General features: G+C 41.1%; 1 protein-coding gene across 6 annotated transcripts in view; it reads left to right on the plus strand.

The window, feature by feature from the left end:
• Positions 1-25911, plus strand: part of FGD5 (FYVE, RhoGEF and PH domain containing 5) — a 102181-nt gene that overhangs the window by 49128 nt on the left and 27142 nt on the right. For all 6 annotated transcript variants that reach the window (XM_080605487.1, XM_080605488.1, XM_080605492.1 and 3 more), the window contains 5 exons: positions 10204-10346; positions 12776-12932; positions 15508-15595; positions 18498-18548; positions 20082-20140. In XM_080605487.1, the coding sequence (XP_080461613.1) occupies positions 10204-10346; positions 12776-12932; positions 15508-15595; positions 18498-18548; positions 20082-20140 (498 nt within the window). The remainder of the gene's footprint in view (positions 1-10203; positions 10347-12775; positions 12933-15507; positions 15596-18497; positions 18549-20081; positions 20141-25911) is intronic.

Raw genomic sequence — 25911 nt, forward strand, 5'->3', positions numbered from 1 at the left:
ATGGTACACAATTCTTCCAAACATCAAGACTCAGATTTATGCTTCCTTGGCATTTGGAGATAGTCTGGAATAAAAATGTGAATAAATATAACGTGCTGGTTCCCCTGTCTTTGCAGCAGTATGGGATCTAGTCCTGCACTGGGAATTGCAAGACTCCTGACTGCAAAGTAACTCTCAGAAAAGAACAAAATCATCTTAGTTCCCAAGTCATTAACTTAAAAGGACCTAAATGCAGATTATCATGAAGTCAGACTCGCTGGTTAATCTCTACTTTCAGAATTCTTGTGGGTAGCACATTCTCAAGAACAAAAAATAAACATTATCTGATTCAGGAGCCACTATTACATTAGACGAAACAGAACTCCATCTTTCTAAGTATTTACACTCCCAGTGTATGATTGGCTGAGCCTTTTTTACTGCTGTAAATTTCTTGGATGACATTCAAAGTTCTTCTGGACCAATCAAGTCATTATTTTCCAAATGAAATGCTTTAGTGAATGGACTGGGCTGAATAAATGAAGGGATAGTTGGCTGTTAAGCCTTCTGAAGCTATTATAAAAGCCTGAGATGCAGTGCCACAAAATAATGGCCTACCCTCACTTACAGTAGGCTGATTTTTTTCTCATTCATTTATTCATTGTGGCCTTCAGCAGTGGGAAAATAACCATGTATCTTCCAGAGAGCTCCTGCAGTGGAGCACTGAGCCAAAATAGCTTTCAGATCATCAGTATATCTCTTAAAAGAAGAGGGAAATCATACTACCTCACTTGGCACAAGGACAATTCCCTGGTAATAAGCCCCATTGGTACAGTATTTGCAATGCACATTTTACAGTTTGCCAGTTCTGACGCTGATTTACAGAGGATGAATGTGTGCATTTGTCTGCATGTGAGTGTGTGCTGAAGTCAGGGTTCCTGACCTAGATTGTACCCTGCAGGGGCAGGATAAGAGACTAATTGTGTCTGCTGTGGTAGTCTGTGTTTTCTGCTGTTCATCTGGCATTGTTTGTGCTGGGCTCAGTAATGAGAAGTTTGGGAAGATCAACTGTTCAGTGCAGATCAAGGGTCACTCATTCTGCTACAGGAGATGTGCCACTTTTTAATTCAGGGCTGCCACTTTTGCTTTCATAATTAGGAGAGCAGCTGCTGCCTGTAATGATGATACATCCATGAGGCAAACTTGGCATCTCATGCCTGTGTTCAGCTCTACTATGGATACCCTTTTCTCTCCCTTTGAACTTTTCATCCTCCCCTCAAGTGTAATGCCTAGACATCTAAAAGAGACTTGGAGCCTCTGATATATAGTATCTGTTGAATCCACCTTCATTTTAGAAGTGTGAGTGGCTGTAAAAGTCTGCACAATTTTATGTGATCAATGTAGACTTCAATTATATAAAGTCTGAGCTGCAGAAGGATTGTCTGTTGTCCTCCCTGGCTCATTCACAAAGGGTCAAAAATACTCGCTTCCTAATATTACCAATGCATTAAAACATCTGCTTGACTTGGGAAGCATTTGCGATTCTAGATATGAAAAGTGATTTCTGGATGCATGCATGTGCCATTATTATTTGAAAAGTATAGAAGTCCAGATGTTAGGTGGAAGTTGTGGTGTGGGTACGGTAAATATACTGCGTGCAGTCATGATTTCTGCGGTTAAAGTGTCACTATCTCCACCTGGCAACTGAGGCAGAAAAATGGTTATGGTTTTCCACTAACAAATCTGCTCTATTCACTCCCTTTTTGCATTTTTTCTCAGCTTTGTTCCTTATATGGAAACTTACAGATCTCCCCAGCCAGGATTCTCCCTAAAAACTGTGAAAATATCATAGGTGAATTTATTCAATCATCAGTCTTTTTCAGTTCTTTAATAGAGTTGAACTAGAAGCAGGAAAGCTGATACAACCATGATAGCATTAGAGGTCAGACCTTTGGCTGGTATAAATTTACAGTTTTTCTCTGACAGATGACTGCAAGAATAGCGGATTATTAGCTTCTTCAGAGCGCTGTAAGAGTCTCCATCCGAATTAAGATTTCTTTCCCTCCTTATCAACATCATGAAGATAATTTGGAATCTGGGAAGCAGTTAAATTCTTTTCTGGTCTATGCATTATTGCAGGTGGAAGCTTCTTTGTAACAGAGCCCTGCTGCAGGGAATATCTTTTCATGGGTGAAAGAGAGAGAAAAGGGTGTCTACAAAAAGGGCATATATATGAATGCTGCCAAAAGTGTGGGACACAGTTCGTGGTGGTTCATTGATGGGTATAACAGGTAGGCACATGGTGCTCTGACTGCAGTGAGACCATGCAACAGGGAACAAACAGGTAGAGACTTTGCTTCAGCACCCAAGACCTTGAACATACTACTGCAGGCATTCAGACCTTTTCTAGCCCAGTTACAGAGTCTAGCAATGTGACCCTTCTAGTTTCAATGAACACTTTTTGGTCACAGAAACGTTCTTCCTTTCAAGTACTTCTCTTGAACTGTTAAGCATGGATTTGCTCTACAGTCATCACCGCACACTGTAAATTCATAATTTCTGTCTGGCTCAAGCGCAGACCTGATGTTAGGAGCACAGTGCTGAGAGCCTATGAAAAGGAACCTCCAGTCCTGCCGGCAGATGCTGTCTCACCTTCTGCTCTCTGATGCTGTCTCACCTTCTATTACATTACAATGGTGTTGTACACCTTTCTCTTTTTCTGCCAATGTAAACAATATACAGGAACTAGGATTTCCATTATGATTGGATTAGCAAGTTATACACTGCTGCTTCTGTAGACAAACAGATAAGAACAGAAAACAAGGAGATCTAGCAACTGATCAGCATTTCTTGAGCAATTTTAACAGAAAAAAAGCAAACATAATCTAGATCCAGACTGAATTACTGTATTGTTAGAATATTTTCAAGTAGAAGTTAAAGAAGACAAGTCACCCATCAGAGCAAATTAAGATAATTTACACATACATCCAGGCAGTTTTTTTCTCCTGGGTAAACTACTTGCCTAAAGCAGTATATATCTGACAAAAGATTAGTTTTGGTTCCTGTGACTATGCTCCTCTGAGGTTAAATATTCTCAGGTTGATAAAAGCTAACTGGGAGCAGGGCTGAAATGCAGAAAGGACTGCAATATGTATCCATCTTGTAAAATGACTTTTGATATGCATACAGAATTGCTACAGTTGATTTGAGCTAAGCACCTAAACAGCAAAGTGAAGTGGCTTTTCCAAAACTATCTTATACTAAATGTGTCCTCTTAACATTGGCACTGCCAGCATCTCTAAAGTGCCTCATATCCCTTCACCCTACAGTGAGCCTCACCACCTCACAGAGGGTACCACGTTCTACTCCAAGAGCCAGACATGTGCCAGTTAGGCAACGCTCCACCTAAACCATAACACCTTGTTGAAACAAAAGCTGCATTCCTCCCTGTCTGATGCCTTTATAACAGGCTCCAGGATATAGCCGCCATTTCCAGAAGAGAACCGAAATTCTCCAGAGGCATTCTTGGTGAAAAAAAATTTAACTTGTGTTAGTGATGTGCACAAAGAAAAGGGGAGAAAGAAAAATATTTTTGGCCGTGGGTTTTGGTCCTCTTTGTTTCACTAAATTATTTGTAGAGTTTATTTATGGGATGTTAGGGAATTAATTGGTCATTGGATGGCTATAAAGGGTTTATTTATGGGTACTCAAAATATAAAGAAATGTTTTGTGTTTCAAAAATGCATCTTCATAGTACAGCTGCTAACCTTCTGTGTCACCTAGCCAGCCTGGATAATGCTTTCACATGCATGCTTGAACACTGATGCAGGAACAGGTGTAAGACAGGAGTAAGCTGTGAAGGCTCACATACCCCTGGGTGAGATTGAGCTCTGTGGCCACCATGTCACAGCCTCAAACTGAATGACTTTGGTTCATGTGTGTCTTCTAAACAATTTTTGACTCAACAGAGAATTATATGAACTTTGTGTTTAGTACCTTCTGTGTTCAAATGTGGCGAATGGGTGACAGACTTGGAGACCTTCAGGTGCCGTGACTGATTAGAGTTAGTGGGACCGGAAAAGCACTTTGCATTTGATTAATGGCTTCCCAGGCACTCAGCATTTTCAACAGTGACACAATTTTTTTTTTTATGTTTATAGTACTTACTGCTCTGCACCTCCTTCTTTTATTAATCATTAGAAGGCTAGCTATCCAGGCAACTGCCATTAAATAATTTGTCTTAGAATTCATTATGATCAAAGAAGCCAGCAATTAGTGACTAATTAAATCCACTGAGATGCTATGGGAAAGGAGTGTTAATCTTGTTGCACCACTATGATGGAAAATGGATAGACACAGAGCTGTTCAGTTATTTTGGAATAAATGACATTTCTATAACAAAATAGGTTACTTAAGCACATCGCTATTCACTTCCCCAGGCACAGTGAGTTGAAAGAACCCTTTGGATTCTTTTTCTTTCCCCAGTCTGGATTAATTATGATGACTGAGGACTTTGAGAAATTGCAGATTCCTTTCAGTTAGGAAAAGTACCCAGAAGATGGTTTGACTGGCTTAGATGGCTGGAAAGTATCTAGAGTATACAGTTGCTGGAATACATAGATAGCCTCCCTCACACACCAGAAAAAATGAGAGCTAGAATAGCACAATGTTGAGATTATTTGTTGTACTGGGACAAGACACATGGAAATTAGACCCAGGTAATTAGAAAACATAGTAATACTCTTTCAGATTTTTTTGTGATGTCGTTTTATCCAGGATATAGTTAGTTAGAAAGAAAAATATCATCATGATGATTTTTTTTACCTAGTTGTAGTGGCTTTTCAGAAAACAAATGCTTCATCCGTCATAGTTGCTGAAAAACTGCAGCTCATGTGCAACTTTTCTTTTGGCTGGTGTCTATTAGATATTCCAGTTCATAGTGAGTCGGTGTGTGCCTTGCAGTCGACAGCATTACAACAGAAAAGCCAGGAATGCTGTGAGGAGACTAAAAACTTATCAGGAGCTGGTTCCTATAGGTGAGGAGAGAGGAAGCTTGCAGTAATCTGCTCAGAGGCCCTCGGGCTCCTTATGGAACTTTTCAGCAGGACCACAGTTATACCAGCCAGATTTCCAGCATGCTGAAATCAATACAGCTACCTTGATTTAATCAAACTGAAGTGAACCATCTAGTGTAAAATATGGATCCCCGGTGAAACATACTCAGAGCTTCTGAGCTGTTCATACCTGGACGTTACCAGGTTTCATGGAAATTGTTTCTTTCAGACTCCTCTCTAATTACAGCGTGTACGTCTAAACTTTTTAATTGACAGAAGCCAGATTTGTAAGAAATGCTGTGGGAAATCCGAGTACAGACCAGGGAAACTCATAAGATTGTCTCTAAAATTTCAAGGAACAGAATTTGACTTTTTGGCAATAGGTTTCATGATCACTCGATCCTGACAGAGGATACTCAACCTATCCCATCCTGGTTCAGGGCCAGATTGAAGGAGCTTGGCATCTTTCAATGTGCTGTGTGACCTTAGAGGTTTCATTTTATCAAGCCCCGCTTCCTTTCACAGCATATTTGGCCACACCACATACAGCGGGGTAAGAGGCCAGGAAATGGTCTCTGAGTGGAAAAATCTAGCTGCCATTTCTAGTAACTCAACGGGTAGAATCACCTTCTCAGCGATTTTTATGCAGCTGCTTTTTTTTTTTTTTTTCTGATGAATTGGCGTCTATGGAAAGAGAATGCTTTTAACATATCTTTGGAAAACATTGGTTTCAATAATAACTCACTGTTTACAGAGTAGTGTGTGAAAAAAAAGTCATTAACAGCACAAATCTGGCCAGACTGGTTGGACACTGAAGCTTTTCTTCACAATAGATTTTGGACTGAGGCAGAGCTCAGCTGCAAACCTGCTGGAAGAACAACTCCTAGAACAACAACTAGATGACCTTTAAGGTCCCTTCCAACCCAAACTGTTCTATGATTCCTGATGTGATGGCTTTAGCATGAGCAGGACGCCAACCAGGGCTCTAACACTAGCTCTGCTGTGAGTAGATACTTGGGCTTTATATGTGGTTAGGATCTACCTGAGCCTTCATGAGATCACCAAAAGCATCTTTTGTGGCTTTTTCCTTTTTTTTTTTTTGTTTTCAGGTTGCATTGTTAGCATATTCATAACAGATGGTATATATAGTATATTCCATCATAAATCAAGATTGGTTGTTTTGTTATGAATGCTATATTCTGCTAAGTCTTGTGATCTGTACTACAGACCAGATTACACTAGACCATATCATACCAATATGCTCCCTCCTGACTTCAAAGTCAGTCAGTCTAAGTCTTATTCAGCCACTAAGTCCCTGTTCAAGTATTTTTAATGCTGAACTTAAAAAAAAAAAAAAGAGAATTGACAGATTTCTCCCCTATGGCTATTAGAACATCTGTCTGTTTGAACACAATAGTACAGCAGTTCTCAAGTGATCATGTTAAAAAACAACCACCAAAACCTTCTCCAAATAAATCGTCTTTTCAAACTGTGGCCACAGAATAATCATTCATTACAAAAGCCTGACATTAGCTGATACAAGCTTGATCCACATTTGTTACCATGCGTCAAAAACCACAGGAAAAAAAAAAAGAAAACCAACACAGATGTATAGAAGTGATGTTAGAGTCTGTATCTTCCTAGGGCCTCATGGGCTGTGTTCTGAATTTGCGTGTCTGAGTATTTGATTCAAATCCTTTAGCCTTGGCAGATTTCTGTCATCCCCAGAAAAGCTATCTGCCAGCACTACATTCACTGCACAGAAATTTAGCACACGTTGGAGCTGGCAAACAATCTAGTCAGTGCTAATCATAGAACATAGCTATGTCCAGAAACCTTTAGTTGTTTCAGGTGGTTCAGGGGGTTTTGGATGAAACACGTAGTGACAGATGCTTTTAATGCTTTGCTGTTCGTGCTGCTGTGATCTGATGGAGATAGAGCCTTGTGCATAAAGTGTGCAGTTGAACTGCCTCTTCTGGCTGAAGAAATTATTTAGACCTCTCCTGCTACTTTACTCAGAGCTGCTTTTGTCTGGACAGTATCTTTTGGGATGATGAGCAGCTGAGACGTGGCTGCAGCTTGCATAGTTACTCTAATGATCTAAGGCAACAAAGTCACAGAAACCATCAACACCATCAGGCTGACAGGATCAGTGGAAAGATACTAACCTGGCTTCCCCACTTGGCCCAAAGGCTGACAAAATTTAAGGTACTTACTGGAAAAAGCCAGCATGTGTAGACTGGTTAGCAATAAGAGAGAATGCTGCAGTCCCCTAACCTTTCCTTCACAAACAAAAAGGAAAGGAAGGTCAGATAAGGACAGATAGTATTTTTATAAGGCAGGAAGCTTTGCAACCTCCTAGTCTGCAGCTGCTGTGCCAAAACGAGTCATCAGGAGCTTTCAAATCTCACAGTTAATGTGGCCTCTCTACTGAGGTGGTGTTTTGATTATTTACTTGGTTTTTCACTCTTACTCCTTTTTTCCTCATCTTGTTCAATAAAAACTCTACACACTTCATGACTTATTGGGATGCAGAAAAAGATTGGAAAAGGCACTCACAGAACAAGTTTCTGGGCCTTTCTATATGACTGCTCAGTTTCTGCTCTTATCACAAACTGGGAGGCACGTAGGTTTCTAATTGTTCACTTATTTTCATAGAGAAACTGAGATTCAGATATTTTGCCCATGAAGACCTGACTAGCAGAAATGTGAAATCCAACTGTAAGCCCAGCTGACCTGCCCATCACACCGGCCTGACTCAGTCATCTATTTGCAAGGAATACAGAGAAGAATTAAACCTGTAACAGTGCTGCAGAATCATCCCCAGAAAAATACAGGATACTATGCTAATGCTATTCACGTAGTTTCACTCTGTAGCAATACTGACAAATCAGGTGCTGAAATTACAGCCACTTAATTTTACCGAATGAAGGCTGCTGCTTTTGAACACCAGATAGTGCTATGAAGATAAACTATGTGGTTGCAGTGGTCTAGCTTGTGGCAAAGGCAGCCAGAATCTGCCTTTGTTAGCAACAGTTAGCAATACCTCTACACAGTGCTGGCATTTCTGCCTTGCTGTGTCGTGCATTGCCTTAGATCCTACTGCCATGGTTTGCATTGCAGACTTCAGCAGAGTCAGGCAGCTCTAAATGCCTCAGTTCCTCTTGCCACTGCTTGTAAAGAGGGAATGCATCTGGCAGCAGGAGGCAGAGGAAACAGCAGTGGCTGGTAGGAACCTGGAAAGAATCAGGGCATCAGAGTGGCTAAAGTCTCTTGAGGTATAGCCAGGTGCGAGCCAGAGCACCTTCACAAGTTTGAAGCTGAGAAGATGGATTGTGCAGGAATTTGGCTTTGACCTGGAAACATTTCAGCATCCAGAGCTCTGGATTAAGGAGACATTAAACAATGTTTTGGACACACACAAAAAATTGCTGTATGCACTTGGAATGATTTTCTAATCCCTGTGAATCTAATACAAATTATCCCTGCAGTTTCAGATGGATGCCTTATTCCTCATCTCTAGGTCTAAGCTGGGGAAACATTTCACTATGCAGTCTTAAAAAAGTGTGCTACTGTATACTAGAGTAGAGTAGAGTAGAGTAGAGTAGAGTAGAGTAGAGTAGAGTAGAGTAGAGTAGAGTGGAATGGAATGGAATGGAATGGAATGGAATGGAATGGAATGGAATGGAATGGAATGGAATGGAATGGAATGGAATGGAATGGAATGGAATGGAATGGAATGGAATGGAATAGAATAGAATAGAATAGAATAGAATAGAATAGAATAGAATAGAATAGAATAGAATAGAATAGAATAGAATAGAATAGAATAGAATAGAATAGAATAGAATAGAATAGAATAGAATAGAATAGAATAGAATAGAATTCAGTGGGAAGAGACCTACAAATATCATTTACCTACAAAGTCCAACTGCCTGAGCACTTCAAGGCTAACTAAATGCTAAAGCATATTAATGAGGGCATTGTCCAAATGCCTATTTAACACTGACAGGCATGGGACATCAACTGCCTTGCTAGGAAGCCTGTTCCAGTGTTGGACCACTCTCACGGTAAAGAAATTTTTCCTCACGTCCAGTCTAAACCTCCCCCAGTGCATCTCTGTGCCATTCCCCATGTGTCCTGTCATCAATGACCAGTGTCTGCCTCTGTGCTTCCCCTCCTCAGGGAGTTGCAGAGAGCAAGGAGGTCGCCTCTTGGCCTTCTCCAGACAGCCCAAGCATCCTCAACCTCTCCTCACAGGACATGCTTTCCTGCACTTTTGCCAGCGTTGTTGCCCTCCTCTGGATGCTTTCAAGGACCTTAACATCTTTTTTAGATTGTGCAGCCCAGAACTGCACGGAATATTCAAGGTGAGGCCGCACCAATGCTAAATATAGCGGGAGAATCGCCTCTTTTGACCAGCTGACTAAGCTGTGTTTAATGCACCTCAAAATGCAGTTTGCCCTTTTGGCTGCCAGGGCACACTGCTGGCTCACATTGAGCCTGCTGTCAGACAGCAGTCCCAGAGCCCTTGCCAGAGGTGGATACATTTTAATATTGAGGAAAATACTCCCGTGCACACTGGATCAAAGGCACGTCTAAAATGAGGAAAAAAGGTCTCAGTTTCATATGGAAAATTATTTGTTTCATAGCTTAAACTTACTGCTTCTTCCTCTCTTTAAATTTGGATTTGGCGACAAGTGCAGCAATTTTCAACACAAGACATGTAGAAGGTTTTTTTATATATATATATATATATATATCATGGACCTATAAGGTGATGACATTCTCATCCTTCATTTTTTAAAATTATGTTTCTGGTTAAGAAACACTAGAAAATGAGATCAACTACACCCAGAAAAGCAGGGGAAAAAAACGAAGGTAAATAAAAAGATAAGAAACTCATTGTATACATAAGGTCTGATGGCTTGGTCAGGTGAAATGTTAAATTTTGTGTTCACAGCATTGTGGAATCAGATGAAAATGTGTATGAACTAATGGATGCAATAAAATATATGGCATTATCTCCTTGCTCTACTGAGTACAATCTATAACTATGGATAGTGTAACTTAGAATTCCTAGAAAGTGGAGTTTAGGATTCAAGAAATTGTAATAATAATTTCAGAGAAGAAATTTTGTCTGTCTGCCTAATTTCTGTGTTGCTATTCACAGGATTTATATGAAGGTATCATGAAAGTGCTTGGAGAAGATGAACAGGAAGAGGTTGAACTCAAGCAGGGCTTAAGTGAACTCTCTGAGATTTATGAATTACACCAAGAGATCCTGGGAGAGCTGGAAGAAAGAGTTCTTAAATGGTAAGTAAGGAATGGCACAGCTTGACAGCCTTAACATAACCTCTGTGACACAGTGTTCCCTTGACCCCCCCAGCAACAAGGCTGGGATACCAGCAGGGGTGAAAGGAGAAGAAGCTGAACTACTTTGGCAGATTTTTCATACAGAAAAGAAGTAAACATACAGATTGTTAGGCTGAGAAAGCAAATACTGAAATACTTCCACAGTGCACAGCCCACAGCTCTGAAATGGCCTCGTTGTAACAACAGTCTGTTGCATATACATTATCGTCTCTTTCCTTTGCCTTGCATGTTTAGTCAAGCTAGTTCACACTCATCACCAAGTGGCTTCACACACATAGCCTGTAGGTCACAGACTCGTGCTGTGGAAGGCAAGAACAGCTTCAGACATCAGAGCTGACTCTAAAGAAGATTCTTCACTTACAGAAATCTACATAGCAACTGCATAGCTCTCAGATGAGGAGTACCCCTCACTCCAACCCCAAAGCAAGGCTTCCAAGCCAAGCAGACCCTACCAGCCTGCAGAGGGACTCCACCTATGCCAAACACCCTCACAGGGTTAATTTCCATTTGCCAGCAGTCCTTGCTAACCTATTTTGTGATTTTGTCCTGTTTTCTCCTTGTACATGCTGTACATGTACATGACATTTGAGTGTCATGATGTGACACTTGCAGGGCAACCAGGCGACCAGGCCCAGTCAGCATGGGTTTATGAAAGGCAGGTCCTGCTTGACGAACCTAATCTTCTTCTATGACAAAGTGACGCGCTTAGTGGACGAGGGAAAGGCTGTGGATGTGGTCTACCTTGACTTCAGTAAGGCTTTTGACACCGTTTCCCACAGCATTCTCCTGAAGAAACCGGCTGCTCATGGCTTGGACTGGCGTACGCTTTGTTGGGTTAAAAATTGGCTGGATAGCTGGGCCCAAAGAGTCGTGGTGAATGGAATCAAATCCAGTTGGAGGCTGGTCACTAGTGGCATCCCCCAGGGCTCAGTACTGGGGCCAGTTCTCTTCAATATCTTTATCAGTGATCTATATGAGGGGATCAAGTGCACCCTCAGTAAGTTTGCAGATGACACCAAGTTAGCTGCGTGTGTCGATCTACTCGAGGGTAGGAAGGCTCTGCAGGAGGATCTGGATAGGCTGGACCGATGGGCTGAGGCCAACTGTATGAAGTTCAACAAGGCGAAGTGCCGGGTCCTGCACCTGGGGCACAACAACCCCAAGCAGCACTACAGGCTGGGAGATAAGTGGCTGGAAAGCTGCCTGGCAGAGAAGGACCAGGGAGTATTGGTTGATAGTTGGCTGAATATGAGCCAGCAGCGTGCTCAGATGGCCAAGAAGGCCAACAGCATCCTGGCTTTTATCAGAAACAGTGTGGCCAGCAGGACTAGGGAAGTGATTGTCCCCCTGTACTTGGCTCTGGTGAGGCCGCACCTCAAGTACTGTGTTCAGTTTTGGGCCCCTCACTACAAGAAGGACATCGAGGTGCTCCAGCGAGTCCAGAGAAGGGTAACGAAGCTGGTGAGGGGTCTGGAGAACAAGTCTTAGGAGGAGCAGCTGAGGGAGCTGGGGTTGTTTAGCCTGGAGAAGAGGAGGCTCAGGGGTGACCTTATCGCTCTCTACAGTTACCTTAAAGGAGGCTGTAAAGAGGTGGGGGTTGGTCTATTCTCCCACGTGCCCAGTGATAGGATGAGGGGGAATAGGCTAAAGTTGCGCCAGGGAAGATTTAGGTTGGGTATTAGGAAAAACTTCTTTACTGAAAGGGTTGTTAGGCACTGGAATGGGCTGCCCAGGGAAGTGGTTGTCACCATCCCTACAGGTATTTAAAAGATGTTTGGATGTAGAGCTTTGTGATATAGTTTAGTGGAGGTCTTGTTAGTGTTAGGTCATAGGTTGGATTAGGTGATCCTGGAGGTCTCTTCCAACCTAATTGATTCTGTGATTCTGTGATATGCTTCATAAATAATTCAGTACTGTGCTACTGGGTGCTGAGGCAGCCAATGGTGGGGCGGTGCTGAGCAGGGGGCAATGAAGAAGAAGTGAAGATACAATATTACAACTGAAGACATGATGCTATCCTCCACAACCAGTGCTCAAAGCCCTGCAGCAGCTGAAAGGTCTGTTCAGAGAAGCAGAAGCTGTGTCCAGAAAGAAGACAGCCTGCCTGCTACAGACACATATGGCTGCCATGACACTGGCTTGGCCAAAGGATTGACACCTCAAGGTGCCCGTTCTACAGCAGCCCATTTTGTTGTCCAGTGTGTTTGGGAAGTATTTCCTATTTCCTGCCATTTAACCTAGGCTTTAGCTGCACAATGTGCCTAGCCACTGTGGGTCTGATGAATAGAACTGCTGCAATGAGAAAGAAGCAGAGCTTTTCTTCTTTAATTTTTTGTTTGCTTTTTTTTTTTTTCTTTCTCTGGCCCTAGGGAGGAACACCAGAAAGTTGCTGATGTTTTTCTCTCCAGAAAATCAAGGCTGAATCACCACACAGCTTACATTATACAGTTTGATAGGAATTTGGCTTTGCTAGATGAAACTTGCCATAAATATTCCCAACTGGCTACCATCATTCAGGAGTTTGAGGTAAGGCCCTTTTGTTTTTTTACCTGCAATGATGTATAGCTGCACCACAGGACTTATTCAAGGCATTTTTTCTGCAATTCCACCAGTGTTCCCAGAGGGTAGAATGGGAGAATAGCTCTCCTCACACATCCTGCTGATAGAACTGAAGTAAGATGTTCACATGTGCATGATGTGCTTCTGTGTCTGCATCTGTTCCCCACGCTCCCATGTGATACAGAATGTATGTTTGAGTCCACAGATCTGTGAATATATTTTGTTGAAATATATGCAGATAGTGGAATAGTTTCTCGTTCATATATCTAACATCTCAGTCCCTCTGAGGATGAGTTAAAGTTAATAACTGTTATTGTTACTGTGTCTTCTTATCTATTCTTCTTTCACTGCATTTTCTGCCTTTTCTTTTGTACTGGGTCTGGCCAGGATGAATGTTAGGGTTAGGCTGCATGAGTGCTTATCTGCTGGCTGGGGTCAACCCACAACGTCTTTAGAATTGCAATTCTCTGCATTTTTAAATGCCTGTTACTGCTTCCTCTGCTTACAGAGGATCTTGTGACAGGCAAACAATTGAACTGCAGAGGAAGACACCACCTCCACTAACCAAATACAGGGTTCTTTTCCTCCAGACCCCCCTGAATGGTCTGTAACCTTTGGGCCTGTATCACTAAGCAAGAAACATATTTTCCAGTTGTGGTAACGTAACTCATCCCTGTTGAGTGACTGAAAAATACCATCAAAATGCAACTGACAGAAACTGAAGCCACAATTCTTGATAGCATTTTAAGGTATTGGCAATGTGGCTGGTTCACACCATTTCAAAAGTGTAAAGCCATAAGTGGATAGAAAGCTCATTTGGGCTGTACTAATACTGTTGAGCTAAAATGGTCAAAGACATGCTGCTTTAATGTTTATCCAGAATCCATGTTTCTTATTATCTTTATCTGGTACAAGAAATAACAACGATTACTTGGGTGTAAGAGGGCATGTGGGATAAATTAGTGATTGGACCTTAAGGGTTATTTAGAATACCAGCTCTAAGGAGTACGGATTGTTTTTCTCTGCAGCACATGTGAAACATTAAGGATAACAATTGATTTCAAAAGACATTTGGAAGTCAGCATTTACAAACAGATACCTTGTAGTCACCGCATTTGTTTCCTGTTAGCACGTGAGGGTAGCTCTGATGGCTCACACTGCTGTGAACATGAACTTGTCAAACGCAGGTTTTCTACTGATGATCAGTATTCCTAGCATCCCTCCTGGTTACGTCTGTGGACTTCTGTCTTAAATTTCAACCCTAAAATCTGTCTCTTATATCTAAGAAAGCAGTTGGAGCTTCACCTAGGATGAGATCAGCAGGACTTTAATCTAGAATAAGTGAGCTCTGTTACTTCTTGACCTTTTTGCATGCACACACACACACACACACAAATTTGGGGTAGGTGTCTATCAGACCTTTCCTATTGCATTTTTAAAAACATGGCCACTATTATCTTCCTAATCTAACAACAAAGAATTTAGGTCCTCATCTTGTTTCTGTTACCTTTGAATTGAGTATGGGGGCTGGTAATACTCAGCACAACCCTGAATGCACATTTAGTAAGAGCAGTCTGTCAGTTAGAGGAGTAATACAGTAATATGAAACATCTTTTCTGCCTGAGAAAATACTGTCTCTTCCCAGACTTCCTTTAAACAGTTAAGATTCCTATTCCCCCTTTTGTCCTGTCTCCCTTCACAAGTGGCAAACACTGCAGAAATTTTGGTCGATGAACATTGAAACCCTGTGAGACTTGACTGGCTTTCAGACTCAGACCTCATAAAGAACCAGCTGGGTTTTGTGCCATTCCGCTCAGGTCCTGGCAAGCTTCTGCTTCTTGGTGCCTCTGGAGATGGAGGCTTTTGAGGACTGAGTTTTGTGGGTTGCTGTTGGTTTTGCAGCAGTGTTGCAATGCTTAACAGATACACAGCAAGTTTCCTATTTTAACTAAGACCTTATGAGGCCATATGCAATGGGCTGAATCTAAAGGGAAAAGGTAAAGAGAAGAATGCTACTTCTCCATTTGTGTATTAAATCAGATCACAAGCTCCCTCTGTTTTGTTGTAAACACTCTCCAGACACTCAGTTCCAACTCCATCACAGAAAGGTGCTTTGCTGTATGCTGCTCAATGCCATTTCTTGAAATAAGATACTAAAAATTTGTAAACAGAACAAACTTTCATCAAAAAAACAACAAAGATGACAAGCTTCACTGAGATCTGATGCTTCTGGCTCTTTATATGCCACCCTAAAATCTTTATCCAACCTTTACTTTCTAAATGGTGTTCACTTTCTTCCCTTTTCCCTCTGAGTCCAAACTATTTGCAAATGATGCCATAGAAAATAAATTGTTAGAAGTACTTCTTTAGAGTTACAAATACCCCTTAGCAACTTGGTAAATTGGGAATGGTTCAATAGAATATGTGCATTTGACTGTTAGCAAAATATCAAGTGGACACATCAGGTGGAGGAGATGACAGTTTGCTGCTGAGCTCACGCATCCATGATCTTTGTGTTTCCTCTCCTTTCCCTTGAGGACAGAAGAGCTCTGATGGAAGCCCACAGAGTGTGAAACACCAGCTTTTGAAAGTGGTGCAGCGTGTCTTCCAATATCGCGTGCTGCTCACAGGTCAGTAAAACTAAATAATTCTCAAAGGTATTCAGTGGAAGCCCTCCCATGTTGGCCTGTGCTACACATTGATGCCATGACTCTAAATTAGGTCTGGAGCTGCATGGGATTTCCTGGGAACTTCAATCTGCTTAATACAAGATTCAGAGAGCCTGGCACTTCTTCAGCACAGCCATACTAAAAGGTCACTAAAAAGTGTGAAGTCAGGTGCTTTTAGCCATTCCTTCCTGGCTTTTCCCTTCCATGAGTTAGGACAGGCAGAACTCAGGAACCTTGCTGCCAGCAGACAGGTTTGATTTTATGTATGTCAAGAGCAATTATCAGAGGCAATTACCAGAGGTAGTAGGGCACAGTAGTCCCCAGCAAGGGGAGGCAGTCTGCACTGTATCCTATATGACAGTGGCAGGCACCATGTCCTCTTCCTCCATCAACAAAGCAGTTGTACCCAGTACTGCACCCTGAGCACCGTGTACAGTACACCTAAGGCAGCCCAATTTCTCCATGGTCTAGGAGGCAGAGATCCAGATTTACACTGACAGTACCTTTACAGATCTTACATTTACAGTAAAACCTTCCCTTTATATTCCCTTTACATATACATTTCTCCTACCCAGAGTCTCTCCAAGGTGGGTGGTTCTGTTCTCCCCAGTGGCTTATTCTGTGCAAGCCATTGCAAATAAAGCAAGGCCAAGGCTGTGAAGAGAGCAGTCTTTCTGGAGCAGGATGTGGGCCCTAAAAAAATTGTGAAGTTCAGGTTTGTTACTAATGAACTGGTTATGGAAGGAAATGGTGAAATGTAGCCAATGAATCTCAGTGTTGTCATGTAATTTTGTCAGATTGAAACCCAAAAAGGAGGGATCCATAGACATAAAGATGGTGAAATGTTTTAGGAGTATGTATATGCGTGGGTGGAGAGGGATGCAAGATGAGTTATGTGTGGGACAGTAAAAAGGAAACTATAAATCCTGCCCATACTCAACAGCTGGTGAAATGCAAGGCATATTAGAAGAGACTCCTATAAACACAGCGGAACAAAGGGACCATATGAATTTTTATTCACAGCACAGATTAGCAGCAGTTTCATCTTGCTCTAGACACTTTGATCAAGGATGCAACTCATTTTTCACAGCTGTTCTTTTCTTTTTTAGTAGCAGCAATACAAATGAACACCGGATGCCAATAGTAGAACTTTTTCTCTGTCTGACTTGCTTCCCTCTCTGGGTGTGTCTACATTAAGGGCAACTTTCCAGATGAGTGGGGTGCAGAAATTAGTTGTCTCACATGATACTTACAGTGTTTTTAGTGCATGCACACAAACAATGCCTCTGAGGAAATGGGCTTGTCACATCCCTGTCAGAAATACCCCCACCATACTCCATTTTCTCTGTCCATTTCTGTGGTCCATGGGGCAAATTGCAAACATGAAGCACTGTATTTTGTGAGAGAGCTGGAAGAGTCTGAATGAAGCTCCAGTGGCTGGACATTCCCTCCATGCTTGAAGCAACTTGAGCTTTTCCTTAGTGCCCAGGTATTGGCACTAACTGGAAAAACGAAAGCTTTTGTGCGCTCTGGGATAAGGTGTGCTGGTTCAAAATGTTCCAGAAAATAGCTACTACAGTTTTTCACCTCATGAAACCAAGCCCTTCTTTGGCTGCTAGGACAGGGTGAGTCTGGAAGAGTGCAGTCCTTCAAATTCTCTAAGTAGTGGTAAAAAAAAAAAAAAAAAAAAAAAGCAGGTGTTTTTGCGTGTTCATAACTGGCTGTTTCTACCAGATAAAGAAGGGTATTTTATCAGGATATCGGTTGCCAGTTACTGTACTACAGCCAAAAGGAGTTGCCCACTCAGTTAAATGTCTGTAACCAAGGACAGAGCTTGCAGCTGTAAAAAACACTAAATATTGCCTGATAGCACTGCAAAACCCCTTCCTATCTGCCTGGGTGCAGGCAGACACTTTACTGAATGTATGAGAGAGCCAAGCAGATTTGGGGGCTGCAGGGAGAGAACAGGACCAGAAAGAGGAACGCGTACGTATAGGACATTCAAGGGAATGGATATCCATGAGCATCACAATTCCCAGCTCATGGGCCTGTTTCTTGGATGCAGAATTTAGGAGCTTGGATTAATCAGAGAGATAAGAAAAAAGTATTTCATGATTAGGCTTTAAAAATGGTGGTGCTCATATACTACAGCCATTAAAGGAATAAAGACCCAGACAAAAACATACAGATGATTTATCATAGAATCATAGAATCATTAAAGGTGGAAAAGACCTCCAATATCATCTGGTCCAACCATCCCCCTACCATCAATATCACCCACTAAACCATGTCCCTAAAGTCAAATAGCCCAAATAAAGCTGACAGGTTAAAGGTCTGTAGATGATGCAAAAATAATTCCTGTAAATGCAAGTCCTATTGTTTAGAATGTGATGGAGTTCAGAAGTAATCATTGAACTCTGCATGCACAGAACCACTCTCTTTCTTATATCTACAGAGTTCAAGTAATAAATTTTATATTAATATAGAAAATAGGTCATTATAGCCAACACCATTCATTCAGATGGGAAACTAGAATTCCTGAGAAGAACAGTTATTTGTCAAATGGTGCTACTCAGCAATTCTTTTGGCAGAGAAACCAGGAAATATTATTGTCACTCTGTTTGTTGGTTTATACCTGCCAAATTATGTGGTGAGTCCAAGTCTGAATCAATGCTCTTGCACGGATTCTCAAAGTAGAATGCTGCCGAAGATGTTTCACTTTGGAAAGAGGCAATATAAACTTAATTATTTGGGAATAAAGTGATACAGGACATTAGGATTTTATGTTTTAGCTAATCCAACAACAGATTATATGGGTCTGAATTCTAATTATTGGATGTCTGTGTTTGATTATTTTCTACAGATTACTTGAATAATCTTTGTCCTGATTCTACAGAGTATGAAGCTACACAAGGTAAAATGAAATGGGTAGAACAAAAATTCTGCTTCACTAACTCTGGTTCTAAAGAGGTGCAGGATCTGTATTGCAAAGATATAGAACAGGTTTATTTTCAAGATTTTGTATTTATAGGTTAGATGTAAGGTCTACAAGAACTTAACTACTAATGTAGATGAATTATGTAGGTCAAGAATGCTATCTTTTTTTCTCAGTGAAATATGTGGGCTTCCCATAGTTTTGACATGATGAACTTACAGAAGAAATGATCTTGTATATAAGCATGGTGCTGACGTTGTACTTCAGCCTCAGCCACCTGGAAAATCCTAGTCCTCTCTGGCTCCACCCATGCTTGGCCTGGTCATTGTAAAGCCAGTTGAGATTGGTCCACCCACTTGTTTGTATATCATTATCCTGGGTATGCCTGATGTTCTCTCAGAACTTTGAAGACACACAGGTTTGAAACGTGTATCTGTCTTCTGTATTCCTTAAGTCTAAGTAAACTTGAAAGACATTACATAAAAATCTGTTCTGCTCAATCAAGAATAAATCCAGATGTTCAGTTGCTAACACCATCTTTCCCACCACATCAGATGGATAAAGCAGAAGTGTCTTACTCCCACTGAAGTCAAAGGGAGGTTTAGCCTGGGCTTGAGTGGGAATAGCTTCCAGGATGAAATAAGAATAGCATTGTATTAATGAAACCAGTGCACCTCCTTGTCATAGTGAATGTGAATACAAAGCAACTCACAGCAAGAAGGTCTAAGATTGACTAAGGGTCATTCTGTTCTGGCCAAGAGTAGTATCTCGTGCAAAATTTTGGACCCTTGTCACTGACAATGATTATAGCTATAGCAGTAATTTAAACAGAGTCAGGGCAGACATTCAAGCCCTGTAGCCACATTTGCCTATCTTGTTTGTCCTTAGCATACTTGTCACATTTCTGGACAGCAACGGCTAGCATGCTCCCAGATTAAGCTTGGAAATGGGTAGGATGCCCTGTTCCACAGGAGAAAATGAGATCTGAGATAAGGATCTAAACTATGTTATGCCATTGCCGTCAGTGCCAGCAAACATGTCCAGGCCTGGGCTTTTTGCCAGTGGAGAATCCAGATGTTAACTTATGTCACACATGTCAGTCAGAAAGGGATGGCCTGTCCTCTCCCTTGGTAGTAAGGGGAAACAAGCCACCTTGACTGCCATGCTGTTAGATGGTCGAAGCTGGATTACATGAATCTCTCTCTACCACAAGCTCCAAATGTCAAAAATCTGCAACTAGAAAACATTACAAAAAGATTTTGTGCTTAAAAGGAACCTCATGAGCTCTCTTGGTCAACACAAGCATGATGCAGAGCTTTGCACAACAGGATGACTCTTCTGGGTCCTAAATTTGCTGGGCAGTTGCATCCTGGTGGTGCCAAAATATTTAAGGAGCTGCTGCTGCTGTGGGGTTGTTTTTTTATTAAAGATGTCCTTGTAAACAGAAAGGATTGGGGTTATTTTCCTCCTCTCTCATATTATTTGTGGTCTTTGCTTTGCTTCACCCCTCAGCTGCCTTATTCATTGTTTCTGAAATCACGGACCGAGCCAACGAGAGCATGCTCCAAGGGGTGAGTCCTATCATGATGCACTCTCTCCTAATCAATAGTGTTTTTTTCTGCACATCTGATGAAATGTATCTGTTAAATTCTGAAACCTCCTCCAGGGTGAATCTCAAAAGTTTATATAGGTCTGGCTTAGAGCACTGCAGATATGGAGCAGGTCTATGCCCTTTAGTGCAGCTGTACAAGATGTAAGTCACAGTAGCAAGCCGCACAAAGTTTTTCTTCCTCTTAGGATTTCCAAAATGACATATGGTGCAATGAAGTGAGAGACGGGAATTTTCATGGTTCTATTATTAGTCTGGGATGGTTTTAGATATGAAATGCTGAAGATATCAAAAATGTGCTGTCAAAGATACATTCTGAGCTCATTTACGTAAGTTTTCTACCATTCTGGAATCCCGTTTTACTTCAGAAGAATTGGTCTGGGCTTATAGTCTTGCAAATGTTCAAACAGTCAAATAGACTGTCTACGACTTTCATAGGTTACAGCTCATATCTAAATTTAGATACAGATATCTAAATAAGTTATGTAGTTCACCAAAAAAATGAACAGTTCCAATAAGTTCACTGTGACTTACTAATGCCTCTTGCATGATATTAGAGTCCTAATTTACAGGCAAAGATAGCCTGCACATAGCTAGTCTTATGACTATTTGTTTCCAAGGATCTAGGTCTGATTTTTAGGTAAGGTGACAAGAGTTTTGCTATTGACATTAGTAAGAAGCAGTGTTAGGAGGCATAGAGACAGCAGAGAGATTGTCAGACACAGGATGCAGAAGAATCCAGAGGAATCTAACTTGGTGGACATCCAGATGCTATCATAACTAAAGGCAGTGTCTTTCATTTTGTTATACTATCCACCCACACCTGCAGCTAAATTCTCTCCTGAGATGTTTGCAGAACTTCAACTTCAGTTGCACAGACCTAGCATCCAGCTGAAGTAGTTAGTGAAAAGTACCTACAGCGATCATAGTCTATGAAATGTTGAGCGACAGTCATAGTAGAGCCCGAAATTTCAAAACTACCATCTTCAAGCAGTTCTTTTCAAGGCATTTAGTTTGATTGCCAAGCAGTGCATGTAGTTGCTCTGGAAGATGTCAACCATTATGTGGTTTGTGTTCAACACCATGAATGTTAGAGAACAAAGAACCTAATTCCAGGCATCCTGCATTTCACCCAATAATGAGCGGTTACACTGAAGCATTTCTTTCTCAAAAAGTGACTCTCTTAAGTATTTTGTCATTGCATTGAGTCACAGCAATTCCAAGTGATGGGGAATGCATCATATCTTTTGGGAAGCTGTCCACATTTTATTACTCACTTGAACATTTCTGACTTTAACATCCTGCATTGGGATTTGGTTGTGCCTTTGCTAAATTAGAGGTCTCTGGCTTTGCAAACACCCTTCCTATGGTTAATTACAGTTGGCAGTCAAGTCACTTCATTATTTCATTTACTGAGCAGAAAGAGGGTAGTTAATAATCACTGAGACACCAAAACACAAAATCCAAGGGACAAAGAGGAAAAACACCTAAGCATTAATGTGAACACGGGGAAGAAATGCAATGAAATATCAACCCACCTTAGTAAGAATTTGTTTTCAGGTAGGATTTTAAAGTTGAAAGAATGAATGCACAGGAACTGATAGGGAAAGACATATGCTGGGGGGCCACCATGGCCACATACCAGCACTTCTGGCTCAGCATGCTTCCTTTAATGCCTTTGCCTTCTGTATGGGGAATGGAGGCACTGGGTGAGGCAGTGAATTCAGACTGCGTGACATGGTAAAAATGTAGTAGGTCAACTTGATGAAGGATGTTCTTTGCAGCAGCTCAGGAGGTAAAAATGAAAGAGTCTCAAAGTCCAGGGTGCCCTTCAACTTTTAAAACTGAAGCTTTCATGCTCTGTTCAGAGAAGTAGAAGCATCTGCTTGCAGCAGATGAACCCAAGAGCCAAGAATGTCAACTTTTGCTCACATCTGAACATCCCTGCTGTGCAGGTTTAAAATCCGTGTCTCTGATATGTGTGCCAAGGTCATAAATGCAGCCCATGTGTTCACAGGCTGTTTTAGAGCACCGAGTTCAGTGATGATCTCCTCATGGCCAGAGACAGGAAAAAAAAATCTTGTAATGTTTGTATCAGAAAGGGATAAGTTGTAGTTAAAACTATTTATTATTTCCTGAATAGGGAAACCTGTCTTCATGGATCTGCCTCTTTCCCCTTCTGTTAGCTAGAAACTGAGATCAAGGTTCTGAACCTGCTTCTCCTGAAGTCTTTGGCAAAATTACCACAGATCAACGTGAAGCCCAACTAGTAGATTTCTTTTCAGATCTACATTATTACTCAATGCAAACTTCAAAAAAGCTTGGACCTACTGATTAGGTTTAAGTCCATTAAGTCCATTTCCGCTTTTCTGTTTCAGGTTTCACCCCACACTGTCCTGCTGCATGTAGCTCAGAACACATTTCCCCTTCACACAGTAATGTCAGCCCAATTGCTGTGTTAATGTGGTTCCATGACAATCCAAAACCTTCCAAGCCTTCATTTAAAGACAGCACTTCTTTTACTTCTCCTGATTGCTACGGAAAAGTTCCAAATGTGAGCCATATGTAAACAAAGCAGCACACTCTGCTTCAGCAAGCAGGCAGCATGAACACCTTTGATAAGTGTAAACTCTTAGCTACTCTTGATCTCTTTGGTTATTTACTCTCAAGTTTATTTAAAGACACTTTAGCTCTCAGTACAAACTATTTTGGCATCAGCCATTATGGTAGGTAGGATGGGGACAAAAGTTGGCAGAGAAATTTTTGCAGATGAAAAGGTAGGTGCATTACAGCCAAACAAAATGGTGAAGAAGGAAAGGAGAGAGAAAGAAGCATAGCAGAAAAGCAAGATGCATGGAAATGATGTTTTATACAGACTGTTTCCAAGATGTTCAACAATAATCAATAGTTAATTACTATATAAACACTACACTGTTACCAAGTCAAAGGAACACATGTAGATTACAGGGAGGATGTGGTCTGACAAGCTTAAATTTTAACATAAAAAGAAACGTAATCTGGCCACTTTACAGATGGACTCTGAAACCATGCACTTACTGAGCAAAGGTTTCAACAGATTTGATTTTCTATCTCCTCAGGGAAAGAATTTACAGTTGTACTTTCCATTAATAAATAAATAATCATTTGTACCAATATAACAAATAGTTCATCATAAAACTGAGATCTCAGGACAAGTTTCCACAGTAATCTCAGAGCTTTAAGGGATACCTATATTAGAGGCTGAGAAATGCAAGAACTCAATTCCTATCAGTTCCACATCTTTTTCTGACACCTCAGCTTCTTTAAATTTTGTTCAAATACATGGAAGATTTGTATGGATATTTTTTTCTGAAGTTACATGTTTACATAAGTGGACAAAATCAGATATCCATTGCATATTGCACTGAAGTCAATGGAGTTATCTTACTGGTGAAAATAGTCATGAAAGTTCGAATTCTGTTTTTGCTGTACCATGGTCTTTGACTTAAACCAAATATCCCAATTTTGGATTTTACCTAAATTCTGTTCCTTACTTCTGTTCTAGGCACCTCACAAGCCATGCAGGAAGGAAATTCGGTAGTAAGCAAAAGTTGTCAAAGGGACAAATAGAGATTCCCTGATGTCTATGGCTAAGGAACATACAGCTTCATTTGAAGTGGTAGTGGTTAGCTTGCAGCTCTTCCATATTTTGAGGGAAAGACTTACATTTGCTGTGTTGCATTACTGTGCAATGATTTTATGCTTTCATTTGAAGAACATCACCATATCCTCTGAGTTTTACAGATGCAATAGACTTTATAATAATTGCTATTAATAATGACTGTGTTGGAAAAAAATCATCACACATTCCACATTGATTTCTATACTTCATTTTTTCATATCATCAGAGCACATCTGCTCTTTTTGAAGCTATGGCCTGGAAGAGATGAAATAAATTTTCCTTTTTTTTTCCCATCTGTGCGAATGCTGTGGGTTTTGTGAAGAGGTCTGTTCATGAGAATCATAATTCAGTATTCTGTTAAATCAGAGATTGTCCTCCTGAATTAATATCCCGTACATAAAATCCATAACCAGCAATTCCGTTCTTTCTCTCAGATTTTCAAAAATGCAAAGAATTTAAAAAGCGACTCTAATTACAGAGCAAACTGAACAATGTCAGTCAATATAGAACATTAATAACTTGGCGTATACCCAGCTGATGTTCTAAGTAATAATTCAGATTTGACATGTACATGGAAAGAGGAGGATTTCTGCTGCCATTTATTAACTCATCAAACTACAGTCCAAAAATCTGACAGGAACATTGAACTATTATCTATGTTTTCTGCGGAATATCAAAGATTCATTATTAGCTTTTTTGTTTTATAATAACGTTACAGCAGTTTTTCCCCTTGGAAGTATTAACCCAGGATTTTCAGATACTTTGTTATATTAGCTATCTCCATAGCATTTTTATCAAGTAGAAAAATATTATTTGCAATTTATAGATGTATAAACAGAGGCATAAGGCATATTATCACCACATAGTACTAAGTATATCTGTAACTCTAGGAGACATTCACTACTTGAACTAAACAGGGTTTGCATTAATCTCTGAAATTCTACAACCTGTTAGAGGCCCTGAGATGCTGAGAGCTGTAAATCATTGTTGCTATTAACAGCTGGTGAATTTCTTGGGGATGCAGCGCCCCTTCATAGACACAATGAAAATATGTACCTTGCCTCATGGAAGTTGCAGTCCACTGCTAAGCTGTTTAGAGAAGGATTTCGGTCACCCCACATCTTCAGTACTAAGTGGGTGGAGCTTTGTCTTCATTTTTGAATCATCGCTTGTGGAGGGTATTTGAAAGGAGAATGATCAGAGTTTTGAGCAAAATGAAGAAAACTATATAAAGAGTTTTTTAGGGAACCATAAGAAAACTATGTCCTCCTCAGCTTCCTACATTTCCAGATAAATCACAGTCCTTCAGATGTGATGGTCATTTGACTTCCTACAGGAAATGAGTTTGATAAATCTCTGTCCATTTCCTGGTGAACATGTGTCTATATTGCAAAAGTCATCATTATTACAGGCACCTCTACCAGAAGTCCTAAGAGAAGCTGCGGTGTGTTTGATCTGCAGCAACTGAGATCTCCCCTCACTCTTGTAGAAACCCCAATGAGTAGTACTAACACTTGCTGGGAGTGTGCTCACAAGAAGGCACTGCTTTTTCTGGATATGAAGTGGGGTTGAGTGTGCCCTCAGCAAGTTTGCTGACAACACCAACCTGTGAGGGAAGGGATGCCACCTAGAGGACCCTGGACAGGCTTGAGAGGTTGGCCTGTATGAACTTAGTGAGATTCAAACAAGGTCACGTGCAAGGTCCTGCATCTGGGTTGGGGCAAACCCAAGCACAAATACAGATTGGGTGGAGAATGGATTGAAAGCAGCCCTGAGGAGAAGGACCTGGGGGTGTTGGTGGATAAGAAGCTCAGCATGAGGCAGCAATGTGCACTTGTAGCCCACAAAGCCAACCATACCCTGGGCTGCATCAAAAGCAGCATGGCCAGCAGGGCAAGGGAGGGGATTCTGTCCTTCTACTCTGCTCTTGTGAGACCCACCGGGAGCACTGCGTTCAGCTCTGGGGTCCCCAGCACAAGAAGAACATGGAGCTATTAAAACGAATCCAGAGGAGGACCACAAAGATGATCAAGATGCTGGAGCACCTCTCCTGTGAAGACAGGCTGAGGAAG

The sequence above is a fragment of the Anser brachyrhynchus genome (assembly GCF_964034855.1).
Source record: "Anser brachyrhynchus genome assembly, chromosome: 10".
Lineage (NCBI taxonomy): Eukaryota > Metazoa > Chordata > Aves > Anseriformes > Anatidae > Anser > Anser brachyrhynchus.